The sequence below is a fragment of the Heteronotia binoei genome, chromosome 8 (genome assembly GCF_032191835.1).
Source record: "Heteronotia binoei isolate CCM8104 ecotype False Entrance Well chromosome 8, APGP_CSIRO_Hbin_v1, whole genome shotgun sequence".
NCBI lineage: Eukaryota > Metazoa > Chordata > Lepidosauria > Squamata > Gekkonidae > Heteronotia > Heteronotia binoei.
The window spans coordinates 106285689-106307424 of NC_083230.1; the positions used below are offsets into that span (position 1 = coordinate 106285689).

Here is a 21736-nt window from a genome sequence, read left to right on the forward strand (position 1 = left end):
ATGCACAAATGTGACTGGATCTTAAAGGTTCTTAATTGGAGTGAAATGGACAAACTTACTAGAATCTTAAAAGACTGTAATTTGGAGGAATTTAAAGAAGATTGGAATAAATTCCAAAATTATGTGGAGATACAGTGGAAGGTGAAGAGCCATCTAGTGGTTTTTGATAATATTACCTGAACTTTAAAAGAGAAAAAGGACTGTGATTACTGAGTATTGTTTTAGTAGTGAAATATAGAAGTTGAGTTCATATAGTAAGTTTATGTGATTTAAGATAAGATTAAGATCTGAGTAATTTTTAGTGATGATTTAATGACTATGAAATTTATTGGGGTTTGTAGAATCTTTCGGGCTCAAGTGCCGTGTTCTACTGGAGAAAGTTTTCCTTCCAGACGTTTCGTTCTCAGCTGCGGAGAACATCCTCAGTGGCGTTGTAGCCAGAGCAGGCGCTCAGACCTTCTTGGCTGCTCAATGCACAGCAGCTTTAGACTTTGATAGTTGAATACTTTTCAATATATTGCAAAATAAAAATTTTTGTTAAAAAGAAAGAAAGAAAGGCAGGACTCTCTTTAAGGGATAGCCCTTTTAACTGGATTGCAGTCTTGAAGTCAACACTCAGATTGGGAGGTGGGTTTTGTTTACTCTGCAGCAGGCATTTAGGAAAAAAACCAGGGCTGTTTTTTTTTGTAACGGGAGCTCCTTTGAATATTAGGCTATATCCCCCTAATGCAGCCAATCCTTCAAGAGTTTACAGTAGGCCCTGTAAGAAGAGCCTTGTAAGCTCTTGGAGGATTGGCTACATCAGGGGTGTGTGGCTTAATATGCAAAGGAGTTCCTGCTACAAAAAAAAGCCCTGAAAAAAACATTTGGACAATACAGAAACTTCCTATCTTGTTTCTTTCCCCAGAAACAGTGACGATAAATTCGAGGGATATCCGTTGGGTCGGAGCCTGGTGGCTGGGATTATTGATCTGTGGAGCTGCCAGCGTGGTAGCTGCTTTGCCTTTCTGGTTCCTGCCTCGATCTTTGCCAAAAGAAGGAGAAGAAAAAAAGTACAAGGAGAAGCCAAGCAATGTCTATGCGATCACCCAAGACAGCCAGGGCAAAATGGAGGCACCAGTACAGTCGCCTCTGGAAGTTTTGTCCTCCGTAAAAGGTTGAGTGCAGACCCAGACTTCTGGTTTTATTGATTTTATTTACTTTACTTGTACTCCAGTTTTCTTCTCAATGGGGAGCCAAAGTTGCTTACATCATTCTACTGTGCTCTGTTTGATTCTCACAATAACCCTGTGGTTATGTGGCTGCCCAATGTCACCCACAAGTTTCCACATCAGAGTGGGGATTCAAACTTAGGTTTTCCAGCTCCTTGTCCAACACTTTAACCACTATACCCTACTGGTTCTCCTTCTCTGCTTGAATTGGAGTTCTGGAAATGTTGGAGGGAGAATACAAATTTCACACAGTTAGGAAGCTGGCAGAAATTCAACAATTAAAAATTAGGGTACAAGCCAGCAATAGTTAGTTGCTTTTTCTTTTTAGTGAATTAAACACCTGCTCAGGCCTTTCCCATTAAAACCATTTAAAACTGAAAAGGTTTAATTTGGACTGGATCATCTTCTTTAATCTTAAAACATATTGAAGAAGTTGAACACAGGAATGCAACAAATTGTTCAACTGAAAATTGTTATATTTTTGAGTTCCTCTCTCCCCTCCTCCCCTGGCCAAACTACAAGTTACACTTTCTCTGGGGATGTCCTTGGATCAGGGGGAGAGGCATATTCTGATGTTCCACATTTCCCAGGCACACATGGGTCCAATTTGGAACAGAAACATTACTTGAGGATATAGGAAGCTTAGACTCCCTTCCCCCGACTCATTTTCCTGGCTTAAAGTGGCCCTGGTGCTCTTTTTTGTCTCATTGTGGAAACATAACATCCAGACAGTACTGTCAACCTCCAGATGGAGCCTAGAGAGTGCCTCCTATTACAATTGATCTCCAGACTACAGAGATCAGCTCCACTACAGAAAGCGACTGCTTTGGAGGGTGGACTCTGTGGCATTGTACCCCAATGAGGTAACCTGCCCTCTTCAAACCCTGCTCTACACTAGGGTTGCCTGTCCCCAGGCCCAAGCAGGGGATGTCCCAGTTTTGCAGGCTTCTCCCCACCACAGATCAACTGGCCAATGGGGGAAACCCTGTTCCTAAACAGGGGCATTGCCACAAGGCGTCCCCAATGTGATGATGTCACCTGGAAGTGACATGATTGCAATGGGGACATTGTAGGGGACATTGGGCAAAACTCTATGGTTTGAGGGTAAATTTATCATGAAGTTTCGCCAAAAAACTAGAACATTGCTCCCTGGTGTCACCAACACGATGACGTCACTTCTGGGTGATGTCAGTGCATTGTGTGATGTTATACAACATCCCCACCCATCCCTGGACTGTCATCCAAATCCCCCTGCCAGACCAACAAGGAGACCTGGCAATCCTAATTCTACCCCCAATATCACCCTGAGGTGGCAACCTTACATGTAGCTCATCATCTTGACAGGGTCAGGTTAGGGCTTCCAGCCCCCTGCTGGAGGTGGGGAATCCATCCCCATGCCCTACACCCTGCGGCCAATCAGCTGGCTAGTGGAGGGACTTTCCAGGAACAGGAGGGAGATCTAGGCTACATCGCCAGCAATGTGGCAACATCATTTCAGGAGCGTACCAGAAGTGATGCCGTCATGTTGGTGATGTCTGGGAGACACTCTGGTATTTGGGCAAAAACACTACAGTAGAAGCCATTGTAGAGTTTTGCCATATGCCAGAACATTGCTGGGACGTCTCAGTGTGATGGTGTCACTTCTGGAGCATGCTGGAAGTGATGTCGCCATGTCACCTGCAATGTAACCTGGACCTCCCACCTGCTTCTGGTAAATCCCCAGCCCTCCCTCATTAGTTGGCAGGAGGACCTTGAAACTCTAGGTCATGGAGTGCACCCTAGGCCATCTAGAAAATATTCCCAGGTCTTCTCCGTCTGACCTGGGAACATAAATGCTGCCAACAGACGGCCAGCTCAGGGCGGCATCAAGCCACCCCAGAACTGAACCAGCCAGAAATAGAACACCCTGGAGCATCCTGACGGAGCTCGGAAGAGGGACAGGACATAGGCATCCTATGGCACCCTCCATGTGCTTCCTGGCTATCCAGATGGCCAGGGAGGCGCCTTAGAGGTGACCCAGCAAAAAGGTACCACTTTGAAAGTGGTGCCTTTTCGAGCTGGCTCCCAGCAAGTTGGGGGCGGGACAGGGACGGCAGGCAGATGTGCACGTGTGGAGATGCTTTTTTGATCCGACTGCCTCCCATCCCCAGGGCAGCATAAACTGCCTGTCTGTTATTACCCAGTGTGTAGTTAGGCCCTAAATCTCTAATTACATGCTTACAATGAGGAATGTGAAAGAAACATTGCTACATCCTCTAGTCTAAAATGTTAACTGTGTAATTGTAATTAGTCTCGGCTCATGATAAAATAGACAATGAGAAGATGTAAATGTTTTCCTTCTAGGTTTTTTCCCCTCTGTGAAGGAACTCCTTAGCAATGTCATCTTCCTGGTCTTTCTGCTTCTCAATATCCTACAGTTCAATTCTACAGTTGGCTCAACGACTTATGAACCCAAGTTTATGGAGCAGCAATTTAATGTATCTGTTTCAAGAGCTATCTTTTTTATTGGTAAGTAAACATTTTCATTGTTTTTTTTTTATTTCCTGAGGAATTGACTTTGAGGGTGGTGTTCCTGTTTAGAAACCAACTGATGGTTTTATAGGTTGTATGTCATGGATGCATTCCTTGCATTTTTTAAACCCCATCTTTCTTTCCATCAAGAGCCCCGTGGCGCAGAGTGGTAAAGCTGCAGTACTGCAGTCTGAACTCTCTGCTCATGACCTGAGTTCGATCCCGGCGAAAGCTGGTTTCAGGTAGCCATCTCCAGGTTGACTCAGCCTTCCATCCTTCTGAAGTTGGTAAAATGAGTGCCCAGCTTGCTGGGGGGAAAGTGTAGATGACTGGGGAAGGCAATGGCAAACCACCCTGCAAAAAGTCTGCCATGAAATAGTTGTGAAAGCAACGTCACCCCAAAGTTGGAACCAACTGGTGCTTGCACAGGGGACTACCTTTTCTTTTTGCTTTCCGTCATGGACCCCAAGGGAGCATGGGATTCTCAAGGAATAGCCCATCCAGACAATCAGGGCCAGCACTAGACTGTCTGGCACCCTAGGCAAGGCTAACTTCTGATGTCCTCCCCCTGTACTGATAATGTCATCAAGTCACATGAGGGGCACCCAGTCTGACACCCCCAGAAGGCTGGCACCCTAGGCAATCACCTAGTTTGCCTAGTGGCAGGGCAGGCCCTGCAGACAATTACCCAGTTTGAGAAATTCCTGGAGATTTGGGGGAGGAGCCTAGGAAGCACAGAGTTTGGAGAGGGAGCTCAGCTAGGGTTGCCAACCTCCAGGCGAGGCTGGGGATCTCCCAAAATTATAACATCTCCAGTGCATAAATCATGTATGTGTTTATTATTCATTTATTTTAGACATTTATTCCACTTATCCTAGAGAAAATGGCTGCTTTGTAAGGTCGACTTCATGGCATTATACCCTACCAAAACCCCTGCCTGAACCCCACTGTCCCATGTTTCACCCTCAAATCTCCAGGTATTTCCAAACCTGTAGTTGGCAACCCTAAGCTCAGCAGGGATGTGATGTTGCCGCTTTGCCCTGCAGTATGCTCTATGGAGGCTTCCTTGGAAGTGATCTCTGTCATCTGAAGTTCAGTTGCAAATCTAGGAGAATGGCAGCCAGACCTCTCCTGGAGGTTGGTAGCCCTAGCTGGGGAGCAAGCCAGGATGAAACAAGGAGGACCACCCAGTTAAGAATAACAGTGGTTAACAAATAAATCTTCTTACCACAGTCTGATGTTCACAGTTACAGATTATGTATCATACCCTACGTGTGTGTGTAAGAGCCAGGGGTCATTTTGTAGAAAAATAGGTGGTGGAGCTCATTAGCATAACTCATTAGCTTATGCCACCCCCCGTAGCCAAAAGCAAACTGATGCAAGAAAGGAGAGCCCCAGGTGAGTGAGGCCTCCTAGGGCTGGCTAGAGATCCAGCTACCTGGGGCTCTCCTGGGTCACCTCCCCAGTCAAAAGGCCAGCAAGACACCCACTACCCAAAATCACATAAGAAATGGAGAAAGGGTGGTGTGGGCTTCTCCAGGGGTTAATGAAGGCTGCTGAGGGCATGGCAAAGCCCCTGGTGACTGGCTGGCTGCCCATTCTCCCATTCCAGGGACTGTTATGCAGCTGCACCTACTATTCAATGGACATGGTAGGTGGGGAGGAAGACGGGGAACCATCAGAAAGGTTCAGGAGCTGCTCTCCTGTGACCTCCTGCTGAATCTGAGGCTGGGTAAGAGCCATCAAGTTACAGCTGACTATGCGACCCTGTAGATGAGGAAGGCAATGGCAAACAATGCTGCAAAAAGTCTGCCAAGAAAACGTCATGATGTGATGTCACCCCATGGGTTGGTAATGACCCACTGCTTGAACAGGGGACTACATTTTTCTTTACTTTTTTAGGATTTCAGAACAAGAGGTGGTTTGCCATTGCCTGACTCTGTGTAGCAACCCTAAAATTTCTTGGAGGTCTCTCATTCAAATACTAAGTAGGGTCAACCCCGCTTTGCTTCCATGTTCTGATGAGGTCAGGCTAGCCATAGCATACTAAGAGACCAGTTTGTGATGCCCCTCCCCTTGTGTTTCCATATGTGAGAACGTGCTGCTGTTCCCTTTCCTTTGCAGGTGTGGTCCTTCTGCCCTTTGCAACCGTGGGGATGTTCTTGGGAAGTTTTGTCATCAAGAGGTTCAAGATGGACATCAAGGGGATGGCCAAGTTTGCCTGTACCACCTTTGCGATATCCTATGGTTTAAGCCTTTTCTACTTCATGGCCAACTGCGAAGTCCTCCAGGTGGCTGGTTTGACTGTCAACTACTCCGGGTTTGTGATCTTGTTCAGCATGGAGGTTGTTGGTGGAAAGACTCCATCTATATATCTGAATGCCATGTATGCCTCTCCATCTAAAAATGTTGTTTGAGATTCCCTCCCCATTGTATTTTTTAAATTTCATATTTTTCTTTAAATTCACTGCTTATCCTTGGTTGGCAAAATCGTCTACACTAGCCCTGGCCGGCCCTGTTGTGCAGAATTTTTTTTCATCCACAAGAAGTGAGTTGGGGGGGGGGGGGATTAGGGCAGGCAGGTGTTGTGCTATAATGGAAGACCTCCTGCCCTTGGGCTCCAGGCACCTGTTGCTGCTGCTAAGTGGAGCAGCAGGAGAAAAATGAAGAAAAAAAGGAGTCTCCACAGATATCTTGGAAATTCCTAGAGTGTCACTGTGACACCATGATGTCACTTCTGGGTATGTGACCAGTGGAGATGTCAAACTTCCAGGGGTTGCCAGCAGACGACTAGCAACTCTAGGTATACAAAAATGTATTAATGATTTCAATAAAGTATCCTATCACTATATAATTCATGGCAACCTTAGTCAATATAAAGTCACAAATTTTTCAATAATGTATATAATATATCATTTCCAGAATTTAAAATATATATCTGTCATGAAATAAATAAACTGTCAAAAGTCCATTAAAGTTGTATGTTGTGTTATGTCAAATCCCAATGATTATGAAAAAAAGTTATCTGAGAAATGATATAGTTATATGTTGCAATTTTTTCAAAGTCCACTTGATGCTACAATGAATTCTTAGCTCCTAAGATGAATTCTTGACTTGACAGATACCGTTTAAATGCCTGTTTCACTGGTCTTCCTCAAGAATCATAAACTTCCTAAGAGCTTCATACAGTCTTTTCAAAATGTGATGTAAATCACCATCAAGAATCTTCACATAACATGGGATGCCTCCTTATAATTTCCCAAATTTCTTTAAATTGTTCAGAGTGCATCCAACAAGATTCTTCAAGAGTTTAAATGTATCACAGCAATCTTGAGAGCCAATTTGATGTAGTGGTTAAGTGTGCGGACTCTTGTCTGGGAGAACTTGTTTGACTCCCCACTCCTCCACTTACAGCTGCTGGAATGGCCTTGACTTGGGTTAGCCATAGCTATTGTAGGAATTGTCCTTGAAAGGGCAACTGCTGTGAGAGCCCTCTCAGCCCCACCTACCTCACAGGGTGTCTGTTGTGGGGGGAAAAGATATAGGAGATTGTAAGCCGCTGTGAGTCTCTGATTCAGAGAGAAGGGCGGGCTATAAATCTGCAGACTTCTTCTCAATTCACATTGGAACACCATTTCTCACTCTTCACACTGGAACAATCTTACAATCGCACTGCTAAAGGTAAATGTCCATCAAAATGTATAACTATCATTTCTCAGATAATTTTTTTTCATGATCAGTGGCCTTTGTGACTTTATATTGACTAACATAGCCATTAGTTATATAGTGATTGGATACTTTATTGAAATCATTAATACTTTTGTCTGCACAATGTTTTTTGTTTCTCTTAGTTTCTTACCGCTATGGTCTCTTCATATTTAGCAACCTAGGTGGCATACATAGCATGTAGATGTATCAATGGAATGTATATACAGATGGAGATGAAATATCAAAAAACTTCACAGGAAAGTGTGTGCAGGCTGAGACATTCTACCCGCTCCCCCTCCCCCCCAAAAGCAACAGTGAAGTTTTTTTATGCTCAAGATCCAAAAAGCAATGTGGGGCCACCAAAGCAAGCAACCCTCACCAACAGCAGTGAGGACCAAACCTCATTTCTATTCTGCAGATTCTTCAGCACACTCTATGCTTCACTGGTGTTGCTGGAAGTTGACTTGATAGCCAAGAATACCAACTTGCATAAGGTGATGGGGAGACTGGAAGTCAGAGAAACCAGAGAAAGTGAAGAAGGGAAATACCGTGGGGACTGCGAGGAGGAAAGGAGAATCAGCTGAGTAGAGAATGAACCAGCTGCCTTAAGAAAGAAAATAGAAGTGAGAGGGGAGAAGGAAGCCCTCAGAGAAAAACAAGTGCTAGGACAACCAGTGTCAAAGGCAGAAGGAAGTGAGGAAGGGGGGACAGTGTTGGTGGGAGTGGATACTGGAGCCTGTGGTCAGGGAAGCAAGAGAAAGGCTGGGTGTGGAAGAAGAGCTGAAGGATAAAGCTGAGCCAGTATGGGAAGAAGAATGAAGTGTCCCTTCCCCATGAGTCCTCGCAGGTCCCCCCCTCTTGGATTTCAGAAATGATGCTCTGATGAGCATTTATTGCTCCCCCAACCTCAAGGGCAGAACAGGACAGGATAATCACACAGGGCCAGTGAATAGGAGTAGGCCTGGTAGGTGGCCACCAAGGGCACTACCTGGCCTACAGGGGTGCTGCTGAGTGCCCCCTCCCCCAGTTTTCACCTTCATGGGTCTATGCAGACCTGGAAGGTGAGGGGGCCCAGGCGGTGTGTCACCATGTGCTTCCAAGGGAAGGTGGACTCAGAGGAGAGCATGCACCGCCCCACCACTCTTGCCTTCTCAGCCTTTTGGAGACTGGATGGACTGTGTAGATTCTCAGGGCTCTTTTTCGTAACAGGAACTCCTTTTCATTTTAGGCCACACACCCCTGATGTAACCAGTCTTCCTGGAGCTTACAGTAGGCCCTGTACTAAGAGCCCTGTAAGCTCTTGGAGGACTGGCTACATCAGGGGTGTTTGGCCTAATATGCAAAGGAGTTCCTGCTACAAAAAAGCCCTGAGTTGCTTTGGCAGCAGCTGCTATCAGAGCCCAAGGAACTTCACTGTGGGATTGAATGTAAACTGTGGCAGCCATTTTGTGACTGGCTCCACCTCCTGTGGCAGCCATTTTGTCACTGTGCCCACCATGCTTTATGAGAATTCCAAAGGTGCCTGCAGGTTCAGAAAGGTGGGGAATCCCTGACCTATGCCATTGCCTCAATGCTGCTGAAACGGATGTGCAAGGAATCCAGAACAAAGCAGTTGCTTTTCTTTCACACACCACTAATTTACCATACAGTTTCATGGTAGGCTTGCCAATCCCCAGGTCCCAGCGGGGGTTCTTCCACTTTCCCAGACTCCATCCCACCCCCAGTTAGCTGGCCAGCGGGGGAAAGCCCCCCCCCCCCCAGAGGACCATGTGCCTTTGCACCTCCGGAGTTTCAGTCTCCAATTGAAATGCTTCCTCTTGGGATGGTGTGTCTGTGTTGCTGTGAAGAAGCTGGCAGCAACTTGTGAGTAGAGAGGCCAATCCTCTGCTTCAGAGTCGCCAAAAACGGCGGTGGTGGTGGTGGGGAAACATCTGCTGAGCACTTCATTATTCCTTATGTGGAAATTGATTCTCATAGGGTATAATGGGGAATCGATCTGGAGGTTTCGGGGGCTCTGAGGGAGCTGTTTTTTTAGGTAGAGGCACCAAATTTTCAATATAGTATCTAATGCTTCTCCCCAAAGTACCTCCCAAGCTTCAAAACGATTGGACCAGGGGGTCCAATTCTATGAGCCCCAAGAGAAGGTGCCCCTATCCTTCATTATTTCCTAGGAAGGAAGACATTTAAAAAGGTGTGCTTTCCCTTTAAATGTGATGTCCAGAAGTCTCTTGGAGTTCAATTATGCTTGTCACACTCTTGTTCCTGGCTCCGCCCCCAATTTCTCCTGGCTCCACCCCCAAAGTCCCCAGATATTTCTTGAATTGGACTTGGCAACCCTATTTCATGGGCTATCAAAGGCTATTAGCCATAACTGAGCCTTCCTGGTGGCCTTCATCATCTAAGGAAGCAGTAGTCACAGACAACAAGTTAGTCCCCAATTGAGAATGTTTTCTTAAGGTCCGTGCTCTGTTTCCTTTAGCATCAAACCACCATCCTTCGCGGAGGAAAAACTCTGGTCTTCCTGCAATTCTGACTGCAACTGTGAGGCTGGCCACTGGGATCCTGTGTGTGGAGACAACGGCATCACCTACATGAGCTCATGTCTGGCAGGGTGCAAAGCTTCACTGGGGAGTGGAAAGGACATGGTAAGAGTGAAAGATGGCAAAAGAGTAGCTTTTCACCTTCTCCTGAAATACTAGAATTCAAGGGCATCCAAGGAAACTGATGAACAGTAGATTCAAGACAAACAAAAGGATGTACTTCTTTACGCAATGGCTGATAACAGACCAGCACTTTGGGCCGACTCAGAGACACCTCTGAAAGTGGCCCCAAATATCATTGCAGACTGCAACATCCACCTCCTGTCCCTATCCCGCACTCACCCCGTCCTCAAGGCCGATTCACTCGACTTCGGAAATCGTTGCAAAGTTTGGGGCTGGCTGCCAGTCTCCTCCACATCGTCCAGAACGGGAGGGCACACACAAGGCGACTTGGCAGTGTGGAAGTGCCAAGCCACCCCAAGCTGTTTCCAGCTTTTTCCCCTGGCAGCCTAGTAGGAGCGCTTGTGCGCTGGAGTGTTCTGCCCCTTTAAGAAACCCAGAACAATGGCTTCTGAGATGTCTCCTCATGTGGAGGTGCCCGGCTGCCACACTGACAGGATGGGGCCACTTTCTTGGTACTGCATGGAGGCTCCTGGATGGCTCTTTTTGAGCCAACCACTTTTGGCCGCCCCCCAGCTGCCCCAGAATGCCCCTCTGGTATCAGCCAATTAGTCATTAAATGAGTCATTAAAATGTGGAATTCATTGCCAGAGGATGCGGTGGTGGCCACAGGCATAAATGGCTTAAAGGGGGATTCGACAGGTCCATCAGTAGCTACTAGCTATGGTCGCTAAAGGGAACCTCCACATTCAGAGGCCGTCAGCCTCTCAATACCAGTGCCAGAAGGCAACATCAGGGGAAGGTCTCCAAACCTGCTGTTGATGTGCTGAACCAGACCCAGGGATCAGTTTGGGGCTGAATGAGGGTGGGTGAACAAACTGAAACTTAATCCTGACAAGACAGAGGTCTCTGGGTTAGCAAAAAGGCAGATTAGGAATTTCAGATCTCTCCTTTCTTGGATAGGGTTATACGCCTCTTTAAAAGCCAGGTTTGCAGTTTGGGAGTGCCACTGGACGCAGTGGTCACCTTAGAAAACCAAGTGGCTGTCAAGGTCCAGAGTGCTTGTACCCAACTTCAGATGGTTCATGACCTGTGTCTGTTGCTGGGTCAGTCACCTCTAGCCATAATCTGGGAGGCAGTTCCGTCATCGGGCTACCACTGAAAAGACACTAAAGAAAAGGCCCAAGGGAGAAACGCTCAAGAGCTTTTCTGTATTTTATGGCTCTTTTGGCCATAAATGTGTTGTTTTTATGTCTGAGTATAATATCGTGGATTCAACACAAGGAAGAGGCGAGGTGGTAGTGATCATAGCTCCTTATTACAGTGCAGCATGGTATAGGGCAGCACTCTAAGACTGGAGAACTGGGCCAACGGGGCCAACTATATACAACTCAGAGTTCCCGCACAAGCACATTATCGGATTGTTCAAACCATCAGGGGCCCCGTGATTGAAGCAGGGCAGCAGGGATTTGGATCCTACTGCCCATTTTTCCTGAGTCCCCAAGCTCAGTCCTTCAGGCTCCAATGAGCCAGGCAGGAACACCGTTAAGCATACACATTTCAGTTCACATACACAACACTGAGAGTGATGCCTTTCTGAATGATTATGTTCAGGATTCGTGCCTTAGTTACATACAGAGTGGACTTTTGCAATGTGCTCTACCTTTGTGTCTGTGGGGGGGGGAAGACTGCACCCCCTCAATACATACCACCAGTGGAGTCGACAACAGGGCTTAGAGCGTGTTCAGGCAATGCAGAATGCAACAGGTCTTTCTGCCTGCCTGCCTGCCTGCCTATCTGTCTGTCTGTCTGTCTGTCGCAAAGAAGAAACATTAAAAATACTTGTAGCAAGGATAAAATTCTGTTGAAATCCTTCCAGAATGTATTAACTGTAACGCTTATGCACAACTAAGCATCCAGTCATGTGAAACTGCGCAATATCTTAGTGACTGTTTGTGTCAACTTCTTATCTTTCAGGTATTTCATGACTGCAGTTGTGTGGGAGCTGCTGGGCCCAGCAATTTCTCTGCCATTTTGGGCCAATGTCCAAGGAAGAAATGCTCAAAAATGTTCCCGTATTTTATGGCTCTTTTGGCCATAAATGTATTGTTTTTTTGTCTGGGAGCGACGCCTTTCTACATGATTATGTTCAGGTTTGTTTATTTTAGATGTTTCTTGTTCTTCATGAAGTCTGGGTCAAGCTAAATCGAGGGCCGGGGCGGGGGGTGGTGGAACCAATCACTATCCTTCACTTCAGCTATTGCTTTTACATGTTGGGTTGCCAGGTGCCAGTTCCCCTGCCTTCTGTTGCCCAACATTGCTACCTGTGAGCAGTGGGATAAAAATGGGGGTTGGAACTAATGTTCCCTCTGTCGATAGCTATGAGCAAAAATTCCACTTTGTGAGCCAAAAAATCTACTGGGGAAAAAGTTGTGAGCAAGGCTATGATGGAGAATCCTTCCCATGTAGCCGGGGCTTAGAAGGAGCTGTTTGTTGAGGCACAGGCACCAAATCTGCAGCATCTGCAGAGCCAGTTTGGTGTAGTGGTTTAGTGCGTGGACTCTTATCTGGGAGAACTGGATTTGATTCCCCTCTCCTCCACCTTCACCTGCTGGAGTGGCCTTGGGTCAGCCATAGCTCTGGCAGAGGTTGATCTTGAAAGGGCAGCTGCTGCAAGAGCCCTCTCAGTCCCACCCACCTCACAGGGTGTCTGTTGTGGGGGGAGAAGATGTAGGAGATTGTAAGCTGCTCTGAGTCTCTGATTCAGAGAGAAGGGTGAGGTATAAATCTGCAATTCTTCTTCTTCATAGCTGCTGGTGCCTCTCCCTCTAACCTCCCCCCAAGTTTCCAAAAGATTGGACCCAGAAGAAGTTGCCCCCATCCTCCACTGTTTCCAAAGGAGGGGGAAGGCACTTAAGGGGACTGTCCCTTTAAATGCCTGCCTTCTCCAAGCTATGCAACTCAGCAGCGAGTGAAGAGTGACCCATGCCTTCTGAGTTCACTCACAATAGACAGCCAGTTTGGTGTAATGGTTAGAAGCAGTGGACTCTAATCTAGAGAATCAGGTTTGCTTCTTTACTCCTGGAGAGCCAGTTTGGTGTAGTGGTTAAGTGTGTGGACTCTTATCTGGGAGAACCGGGTTTGATTCCCCACTCCTCCACTTGCACCTGCTGGAATGGCCTTGGGTCAGCCATAGCTCTGGCAGAGGTTGTCCTTGAAAGGGCAGCTGCTGTGAGAGCCCTCTCCAGCCCCACCCACCTCACAGGGTGTCTGTTGTGGGGGAGGAAGGTAAAGGAGATTGTGAGCCGCTCTGAGACTCTTCGGAGTGGAGGGCGGGATATAAATCCAATATCTTCTTCTTCCTCCACATGCAGCCAGCTGGCTGACCTTGGGACAGCCTCAGTTCTCTCAGAGCTGTTCTCTCAAGAGCAGTTCTCTCAGCCCCACCAACTTCAGCCACTCTGAGTCTCTGATTCAGGGAGAAAGGCGGGGTATAAATCTGCAATTCTTCTTCAATTCTTCTTCTTCACAGGGTGTCTGTTGTAGGGAGAGGAAGGGAAGGTGATTGTAAGCCACTCTGAGATTCTGATGAAGGGCAGGGTATAAATCCAAACTTCACATTCCCAAGTCCCTCAGCCTTTCCTCATGGGGTCTCCAGGCCCCTGATCATCCTCATTGCTCTCCTCTGCACCTGCTCCATTCTGTCCTCATCCTTTTTGAAGTACTGCCTACCCCCAGCTATTTGTGTGGTTCTTAAATTGTTGGATTTTAGAGATTAGGCAGATATTCACTTTCCTAGGTATGTATGGATTATTGTGGGCCTATTACTAATTTAGACTGTGCCAGTGTATGTTTGGTTGACTTTTTAAGCTGCATTTTTAGCAGCATTTTCCAGTTGAGCTCCTTTTATGGCTCTATTCCTGTTTTCATAATTTCGCTACCGGCTTTTTGCTGCTGTGCTTTTTTATGGTTTTATTGTCATTTTCATAACTCACAATTTTATGCACTATCAGATTTTTATACTGTTGCCTTTGACTGTATACATTTTTTTTTCAAAAAAAAATTGCAAAATGCCTTTTAAAGTATGGGGGACTATGCATAAATAAAACATATGTAAATATCCTATTCTCTTCCTCCTATTTTTCAGGACAGTTTCGCCAGAGCTAAAATCTTTTGCTGTGGGAATTGAAACTTTGTGTGGAAGACTCTTCGGTAAATGTTTATCCTGTTTGATTTGAGATGCTAATTTAAATTTTAAACTGTATATAAGTAATATTCTGGAGGAAAGACATTGTAGGGCTACTATTTTTTTCAAGACACTTATGAAAATATTATACTGAGTCTTAAAGGTGAACGATATAACATTTTGGAGCAGTAGGAATGGTTTGGAAGCCATTTCTACAATTAGGATCCCTCAGAGACTTACATGGAAGGTCATCTCGTTTCCCTCTCTCCCACAATTTCCTCTTTCCCCTCCCTGAAAGCCCCCATAGCTCTTCCCCTTTTCATGTTTCTTCTTCTCCTTCTCACCACCAGCCAACCTACCTTTATCTAACTTTTCCCATCTTCAACTTTCTTTCTTTCGCTCTACCTGGCAACCAGGAAAATTCTGGCCAAGCTCTGAGGTTATGTCGTGCCAGCCCCCAGGTTTGGGCCCTATTGCTCTGTGGGGTTACCCTTAAGAATTTGTAGTGAGCACCCCACTTTAATCTCCCCTCCCACACACACACAGAATGTAGTGCAGTAGTCTGAGTTGGATGTAATCAGAGCACTGGTGCTAGGGTTGCCAGCCTCCAGGTGGGCCTGAGGATCTCCTGCTTTTGCAACTGTGTCAGGGATCAGCTCCCCTGGAGAAAATGGCTGTTTGGAAGGGTGGACTCTGTGGCATTGGACCATGCTGAGGCCCCTTCCGTCCCCAAATCCCACCCTCTCCTGGATCCAACCCCAAAGTGTCTAGGTATTTTCCAACACAGGCCTGGCAACCATACTGGTGACTATGACCAATGGCTTGTCCTATGCAGTTCAGCCCTTTGCAATAGCCTGAATAAGAACACAGGCTGAATGGCCAAAAGAAAGTTTTACTGGGGGGTGGGGAGGCTGTTTCTGCCGGGAAAAGAGAGAAAGAAAATGACTTCAGTTGGAACTTTTCACTAACCCAAGAATCTCAGCGTTTTGAAATAAGGATTAGCTTGCCTCGGGAGATTTCTTTCAATCCCTTCACAAGCCCCTAGTCTATTATTTCTCTGTAGTAACAGAGAAATTCCTGATGTATTCTTGACTCTTTATTGGCCTCTAGTACCTATACTATAGATGTCTGAGTTCTTTTCCTTTTTCCTGGATGAAGTCTAACTACTAAAATAATCCCCTGATAGTTTTCTCTGTTTCTCTGGTAGTTTTCTCTGTTTCCCCAAGCAGGGTTGCCAGGTCCCCTCTGGCCACTGGCGGGGGATGGGGAGGGGGGTTAGGGTTGCCAAATCCATGTTGGGAAACTCTTGGAGATTTGGGTGGGGGTCCTGTGGAAGACAGAGACCTCAGTGGGGTTCTATCAAGAACCACAGCTGTTGTTATTACTAAACACCCAGCTGCTAATATGTCATAACCAACATCCAGGCCCAGGGAGTATATACCACGCTCTATAAGGCCTGCAAAAAGGAAGGGGAAAAGGAAATAAAATAACCTGGGAAAACTTAAAACAATACTACGTAGGTTCTTATGGTCAAGTGTGTTGTCAAGTCCCAGGTCTATTTATTTATTTATTTATTTACATTAGACTTTTATCCCGCCCTCTCTGCAAGCGGACTCAAGGCGGCTTACAACAGTCTACAGAATAAAGGACAAAACGTATGGGAAAATATATACTATTTATTTACAGGAAAAGGGAACATTAAAAGTGATATAAAAACCAAGTAAAATAAACACAATGTGCACAGAGGAACACAAAATAAAACCCTAAGGCAATCAGCCTACTTTTCTCTACACTGGACTGTGCAGCCTCCTTCAGCTAGTTACCTATGCTATACTCACTGACGCTCTCAAGTCAGGCCCACAGCACCAGGAGACATCTCAGAGTCCTGTTCTCCTTGAACTGGTTCTTTTGTTGTGATGATCTCTTGAAGTTGACTTATGTTGGTGGGCACCTAGCCTGAATATATTCTGGCTGGTCAATTGGCTACCCAATCACTGACATGATCTAATTAAGGAGCTGTCATCTAGCCTTGGATTTAGATGTTAAACTGTCAAGGCTAGATCAAAATGATCTACCTGTCACTTTGGACTGACTCCACAGGTGTGACAGATTACCTTTAACTTTAATTAGGTAAGTGCCTGTTATCGCTGCTATATGGTGGTGCAAATCCTGGTATACTTACATAGAAACAAAGACATTGAATGATACCTGTGAATGACTCTGGCCTTGAAAACCCTTGATAGCAAACCTCCCTCCCCCCCAAAAAAAACCCTTCTTCCCATTCTCAGAGGTTCTAAAGCATCTCATTGGCTGAGGCCACAAAGTATCTGCACACGCCTCCTGTAAGCAGGGATTTGCTGTGATGCCTGGAAGGTGGAGCTAGAGGCTGTCCATCACAGGTGCCTGCTCAGATTTGTGAGGGGAGGGAGCTCATTTTTCCTTGCATCTTCCTCCCTGCACGTACAGCATGATAGTCTAATGTGGGTATAACCAGAGTAGTGACGACGGTGGCAAATGTGATATCCTATGCAGTTCAGCCTTGTGCAATAGCCTGAATGAGCGTACAGGTTGAGAAGTCCAAAGAACATGACCAGTCTCCCTTCCCCATTTGTGTCATCTCTTGTCAGGGGGACTTCCAGCTCCTATTTATTTCGGAGCACTGATTGACAGAACCTGCCTGAAGTGGGGCATGAAACAGTGTGGCGAAACAGGGGCTTGCAGGGTGTATGATACTGAAGCGTTCAGGTGAGTTCTAACCCCCCCCCCAAAAAAAAACCAAATAAAATCCTGTTTGGTAAGTTGTGGCCCAATGGTGGAAGTCGTGATGTGTTTGTAAACAGCCCCTGGGCCATCCCCAATATCTTCAGTTCAAAAGAGAAACTCTTCTCTGCCCAAGGCCCTGATGAGCAACTTCCACCTGATGTAGACAATATGAGCTAGACCAAGGGTCCCCCAACATGGTGCCCAGGACTTTTTTGTAGCAGGAACTCCTTTGCATATTTAGACCATACACCCCGATGTAGCCAATCCTCCTGGAGCTTACAGTAGGCCCTGGAAAGAGAGCCCTGTAAGCTCCAGGAGGATTGGCTACATCAGGGGGGTGCAGCCTAATATGCAAAAAAGTTCCCACTAAAAACAAAAAAAAAAAGAAAAGCCCTGCTGGTGCCCATCAGATGTTTAGAGAGTGTGTGTGGGCAGGGGTAATTCTGAGAGATCTTCAGCCACCACCTGGATGTTGGCAACCTGAGTTGCATTTCATGTCTGAAAGCTGGTTCAGAACCAAATCCTGCTACCTTATTAGTATGTAGAAAGCAAAGGTACTAGGGAGAAAAGTAAAACTTTGCAAGCTTCCAGTTGCACTTTTATGGTGGACATGGTTTTTTCTTTTTCTTTTTTTATAAATTTTTTCTTTATTATAAACTTAAACAGCTTACAGAAAATACAAAATATGAAACAACATAAACTCACCAGTAATATTACACAAATTAAGACAAAGTTAAGTAATTAGCAAAACGGATTCTTAAAAATGGTGACCATTTTTCCTTTACAGATTTATGGTACAATAGGTACCATAGAGTTTTAACCTCCCAAATGGCTAGAGCGTCTGGGAAAACCAGAGTTTCCCCAGAAATGCCTACAGCAACCCCGCACGGGCACTGCCATTTTGATGACATCACTTCTGGGTGACATCATCATGCCAGTGTTGCGGGGGGAGGTTCCCCCCACCAGCCCTGCCCGGCCAGGGCAGATTCCCTGACCGGACCGGGGGTTGGCAGCCCTATACTCGCTGCCCCCCTCCATGGCACCAGGCCCCGGGAATCATCAGAGAGGGGTGGGGAGGGCTCCTGGCTGGTGCACAGTCTATGTATCACTCTCTGAGCATCATCCAAAGCTCCGGGAGTGATACAGAAGCTGCATGGCGGCCAGGAGCCCTTTCAGGGCAAAATTTGGACATTTGCCTAGGGCACCAGGCCGGGAGGGCCCAATTTGGCACCCTCACCAGCCCGGTGCCCTAGGTAAATGCCTAATTTGCCTAATGGGATGGCCGGCCATGCTGGCAGTGGGTCTCCAGGATCTCAGGCAGAGGTCTTTCCATCCCCAACTACCTGATCTGAACTAGAGAAACTGAGGATTGAACCTGGGACCTTCTGCAGGCCAAGCAGGGCCTACCCCTGAGCCATAGTCCTTCCATAGGAAGGATTCTGCCACACGCCATTTCAGAACACTTGACTAAACTTGTGTCCTCCGGTCCTCGTGGGACTGAGTTGTTTTTACTGGTCTCTCCTTTCTCAGAAACGTTTATCTCGGACTCCTGGCTAGCCTGAAAGGGACCAGCTTCCTCCTCTATGTTGTCCTTCTCATTTTAATCATGAAGCGAGTCAAACCAGACAACGGCGTGGGAATGGTTTCCCAAAGCACAGAAGCACTTTCCACAAAAGCACCAGCAATGGGTCCAGGAGAGCCTGTTTCCATGGAAGCATCCATACATGAAGACACCTTCTTGTGAGGAAAGCTGCCGCCTGGGATGCTCAATGCACCTGGGTGCCAAGGTGTTTGTAGAACCTGCTGCTGCCTCCCAGCTGCTGGCTGGCTTGGAGGGACATGATATTGTAAACAGAAGCTCTCGTTTGTGACTGCCAAAGCAGTTCCTCACTGGGATTTAACTGAATTGTGAAAACATTTGTATTCTACTTTCATTTCTCAGTAGAGTTACTAGCTCCAGGATTAGAAAATCCATGGAGATTTGGGGGTGGAGCCTGGGAAGGGCGGGTTTGGGGAGGGGAGGGACCTCAGCAGGGTACAATGCCATAGAGTGCACTCTCCAAAGCAGCCATTTTCTCCAGGGGAACTGATCTTGGTTCCCTAGAGATCAATTGTAATAGCGGGAATGGCAACCCTAGCTGGGCATGACATTTTTAAAAAATAAAAAGGCACCTATCTATAACCTTCTTTTATTTTAAAAACATTGTTGGGGGCCTCAAAAGATGGGAAAGTATATTTAATGTCAGGTGTGAAATTCTTGCAGGAGCTCCTTTGCATATTAGGCCACATACCCCTGATGAAGCCAATCCTCCAAGAGCTGACAAGGCTCTTTTTTGTAAGCTCTTGGAGGATTGGCTACATCAGGGGTGTGTGGCCTAATATGCAAAGGAGCTCCTGCTAGAATTCCACCCCTGTTTACTGTGTTTTTAGCAAGCTAGAGATCTGACAATGGGCAGATGTAAAATCTGTCCTTTTCTTTGGTGTTTTTCTTTTGCTTGCCTCAACACAAATATCCATGGCAATGAAGCTCCTCTAATTCCCTTCCTTTCCCAAATGATGTCCCAGTGGTGCGTGTGTGTGTGTCTTTATTGTTATATTTATTTTAAAACGTACAGCCTCCTTTCTCCAGTTGTTATGAACAGCTTACATACCTGGAGGGTTTTGTATACTTCTAAAAAAAAAGGATTCTAAATATATATATCCTATGTTCTCCATTTGTGCAAAGTGGCTTCCTGATTTCAACAAGGTTAAAATTATATTATCACATGGAGATATTGATTTTTTTAAAAAAGATCAGTTCACATCTACATAATTTTCTTTTTCAACTAATCAGCAATGGACACAGTTATGCCATTTCACCAAACGACACAGGTATGTACACTGATGTTATGTTATAATAGTGAAGTAGGGCTGCCAGATCTCTCCAATGAAGGCAGGAGTCCTCCTCTGCCAGGCCCCACTGCCTATTGCCGATCAGCTGGCCGGTGGAGGGGGTGGGGCATAAGAACATAAGAGAAGCCATGTTAGATCAGGCCAGTGGCCCATCCAGTCTAACACTCTGTGTCACACAATGGCCAAAAACACCAGGTGTCCTCAGGAGGTCCACCAGTGGGGTCAGGACACTAGAAGCCCTCTCACTGTTGCACCCCCCCCCCCCCACGAGCACCAAGAGCATCATTTGCCCCGGACAGAAAGTTCCATCTATACCTTGTGGCTAATAGCCACTGATTGATGGATCTACCCTGAAAAAGAGGGAGGCCCAGCCTATGTGCAGTGACATGTCTACATCTAGGCCCATGTGACCTAGAAGGGACATCATCACCTCAGAGACATCTAGTGACAATCTGGCATTTGGACAAATATGCTATGGTAGAAGCTGAATTTACCATAGAGTTTTTGCCCAAATACTAGAATGCCACCATATGATGATGTCACTTCTGGCTCATGTTGGAAGTGGTGTAGGTAGGTACGTTGCTGCAATGTCAGCTGAGCCTCCCTCCTGCTCCTGATATATTCTTCCACCCCTGGTGGTTACTAGGAGGAACCTGGCAACACTATGGGGAAGGCACATGTGTATATACTGATTGTGGCTGGGAAGAAAAGGCTGGTGCCAGTGCAGTCAGCGGTGGAGGAGCTGCCAGGGCCTATGGCTTCTGGTGAGGCCTGCTGCTGCTGCTGACTTCTTTCTCATGCATTGCCTCTGATGCTTGCATTGACACCCTTCCCCTTCCTTGCTTATGAGTGCTCTGTCACCTCTGCTCCCAGATGTAGATGCTGCCTAGCACTGCTGGTAGGGTTCAGGGTCATCAGAAAGTGGGGGAAGGGGAGAAGGAAATGTCTGCTGAGCACTCCATTGTAACCTATGGAGACTGATTCCCATAGAGTAACATGGAGAATTGATCCACAGGTATCTGGGGCTCTGGGGGAGCTGTTTTTTGAGGTAGAGGCACCAAATTTTCAGCATTGCATCTGGTGCCTCTCCTAAAAACGACCCCCAATTTTCAAAAAGTTTGGACCAGGGGGTCTAATTCTATGAGATCCCAAAGAAGGTGCCCCTGTCCATTATTTCCAATGGAGGGGAGGCATTTAAAAGGTGTGCAGTCCCTTGAAATGCGATGGCCAGCACTCCCTTTGGAGTTCAGTTATGCTTGTCACAACCTTACTCCTGGCTCCACCCTCAATGTCTCCTGGCTTCACCCCTGAAGTCTCCTGGCTCCACCCCCAAAGCCCCCAGATATTTCTTGAATTGGACCTGGCAACCCTAATTGCTGGAGAACAGCATGTGGGTGGTACCATGGCAGTGGCACCTGCAGCATCATCGGAGGAAGGGCCTGTAGGCAGCGCGGGCAAGCTTTGCAGACAGCGGAAGAGCTTACGAGTGGGCAGAGGAAGGATGCATGGCAGGGGGATGGAGTATAAGGGAGGCCTGCTATTAGAGGGGATCCTTGGCACTCTTTGCCCAAAGCCCCCCAAAACCTTGAACTGGCCCTGTTGGGAATATCTGTTGACATGTGCATCTGAGTCTGATTGTGTCTGATGCAGATCAAAGGAGCATCCACAGTTATCTAGATGCACCTTCTTTTGAGTAGTCAGTCCCTGAGCCTCTTCCTGCAACTCCACAATGAACAGAATGATGCAGCTGGGAAGTGCTGCTGCCATCGCTGCTAGGAGGGTCACCACTGTGCACCCCCTCTTAC

At 46.6% G+C, this 21736-nt stretch overlaps 2 protein-coding genes across 3 annotated transcripts in view; both read left to right on the forward strand.

The window, feature by feature from the left end:
- LOC132575918 (solute carrier organic anion transporter family member 1A2-like) overlaps positions 1-18799 on the forward strand; it is a 31470-nt gene extending 12671 nt beyond the window's left edge. The window contains exons 7-14 of the mRNA XM_060244601.1: positions 908-1156; positions 3555-3719; positions 5847-6042; positions 9910-10075; positions 12068-12243; positions 14238-14302; positions 16904-17021; positions 18570-18799. Coding sequence (XP_060100584.1) covers positions 908-1156; positions 3555-3719; positions 5847-6042; positions 9910-10075; positions 12068-12243; positions 14238-14302; positions 16904-17021; positions 18570-18783 — 1349 coding nt within the window. The 3' untranslated portion in view covers positions 18784-18799. The remainder of the gene's footprint in view (positions 1-907; positions 1157-3554; positions 3720-5846; positions 6043-9909; positions 10076-12067; positions 12244-14237; positions 14303-16903; positions 17022-18569) is intronic.
- CALD1 (caldesmon 1) overlaps positions 1-21736 on the forward strand; it is a 710639-nt gene that overhangs the window by 572797 nt on the left and 116106 nt on the right. The gene's annotated exons all lie outside the window — the stretch shown is intronic.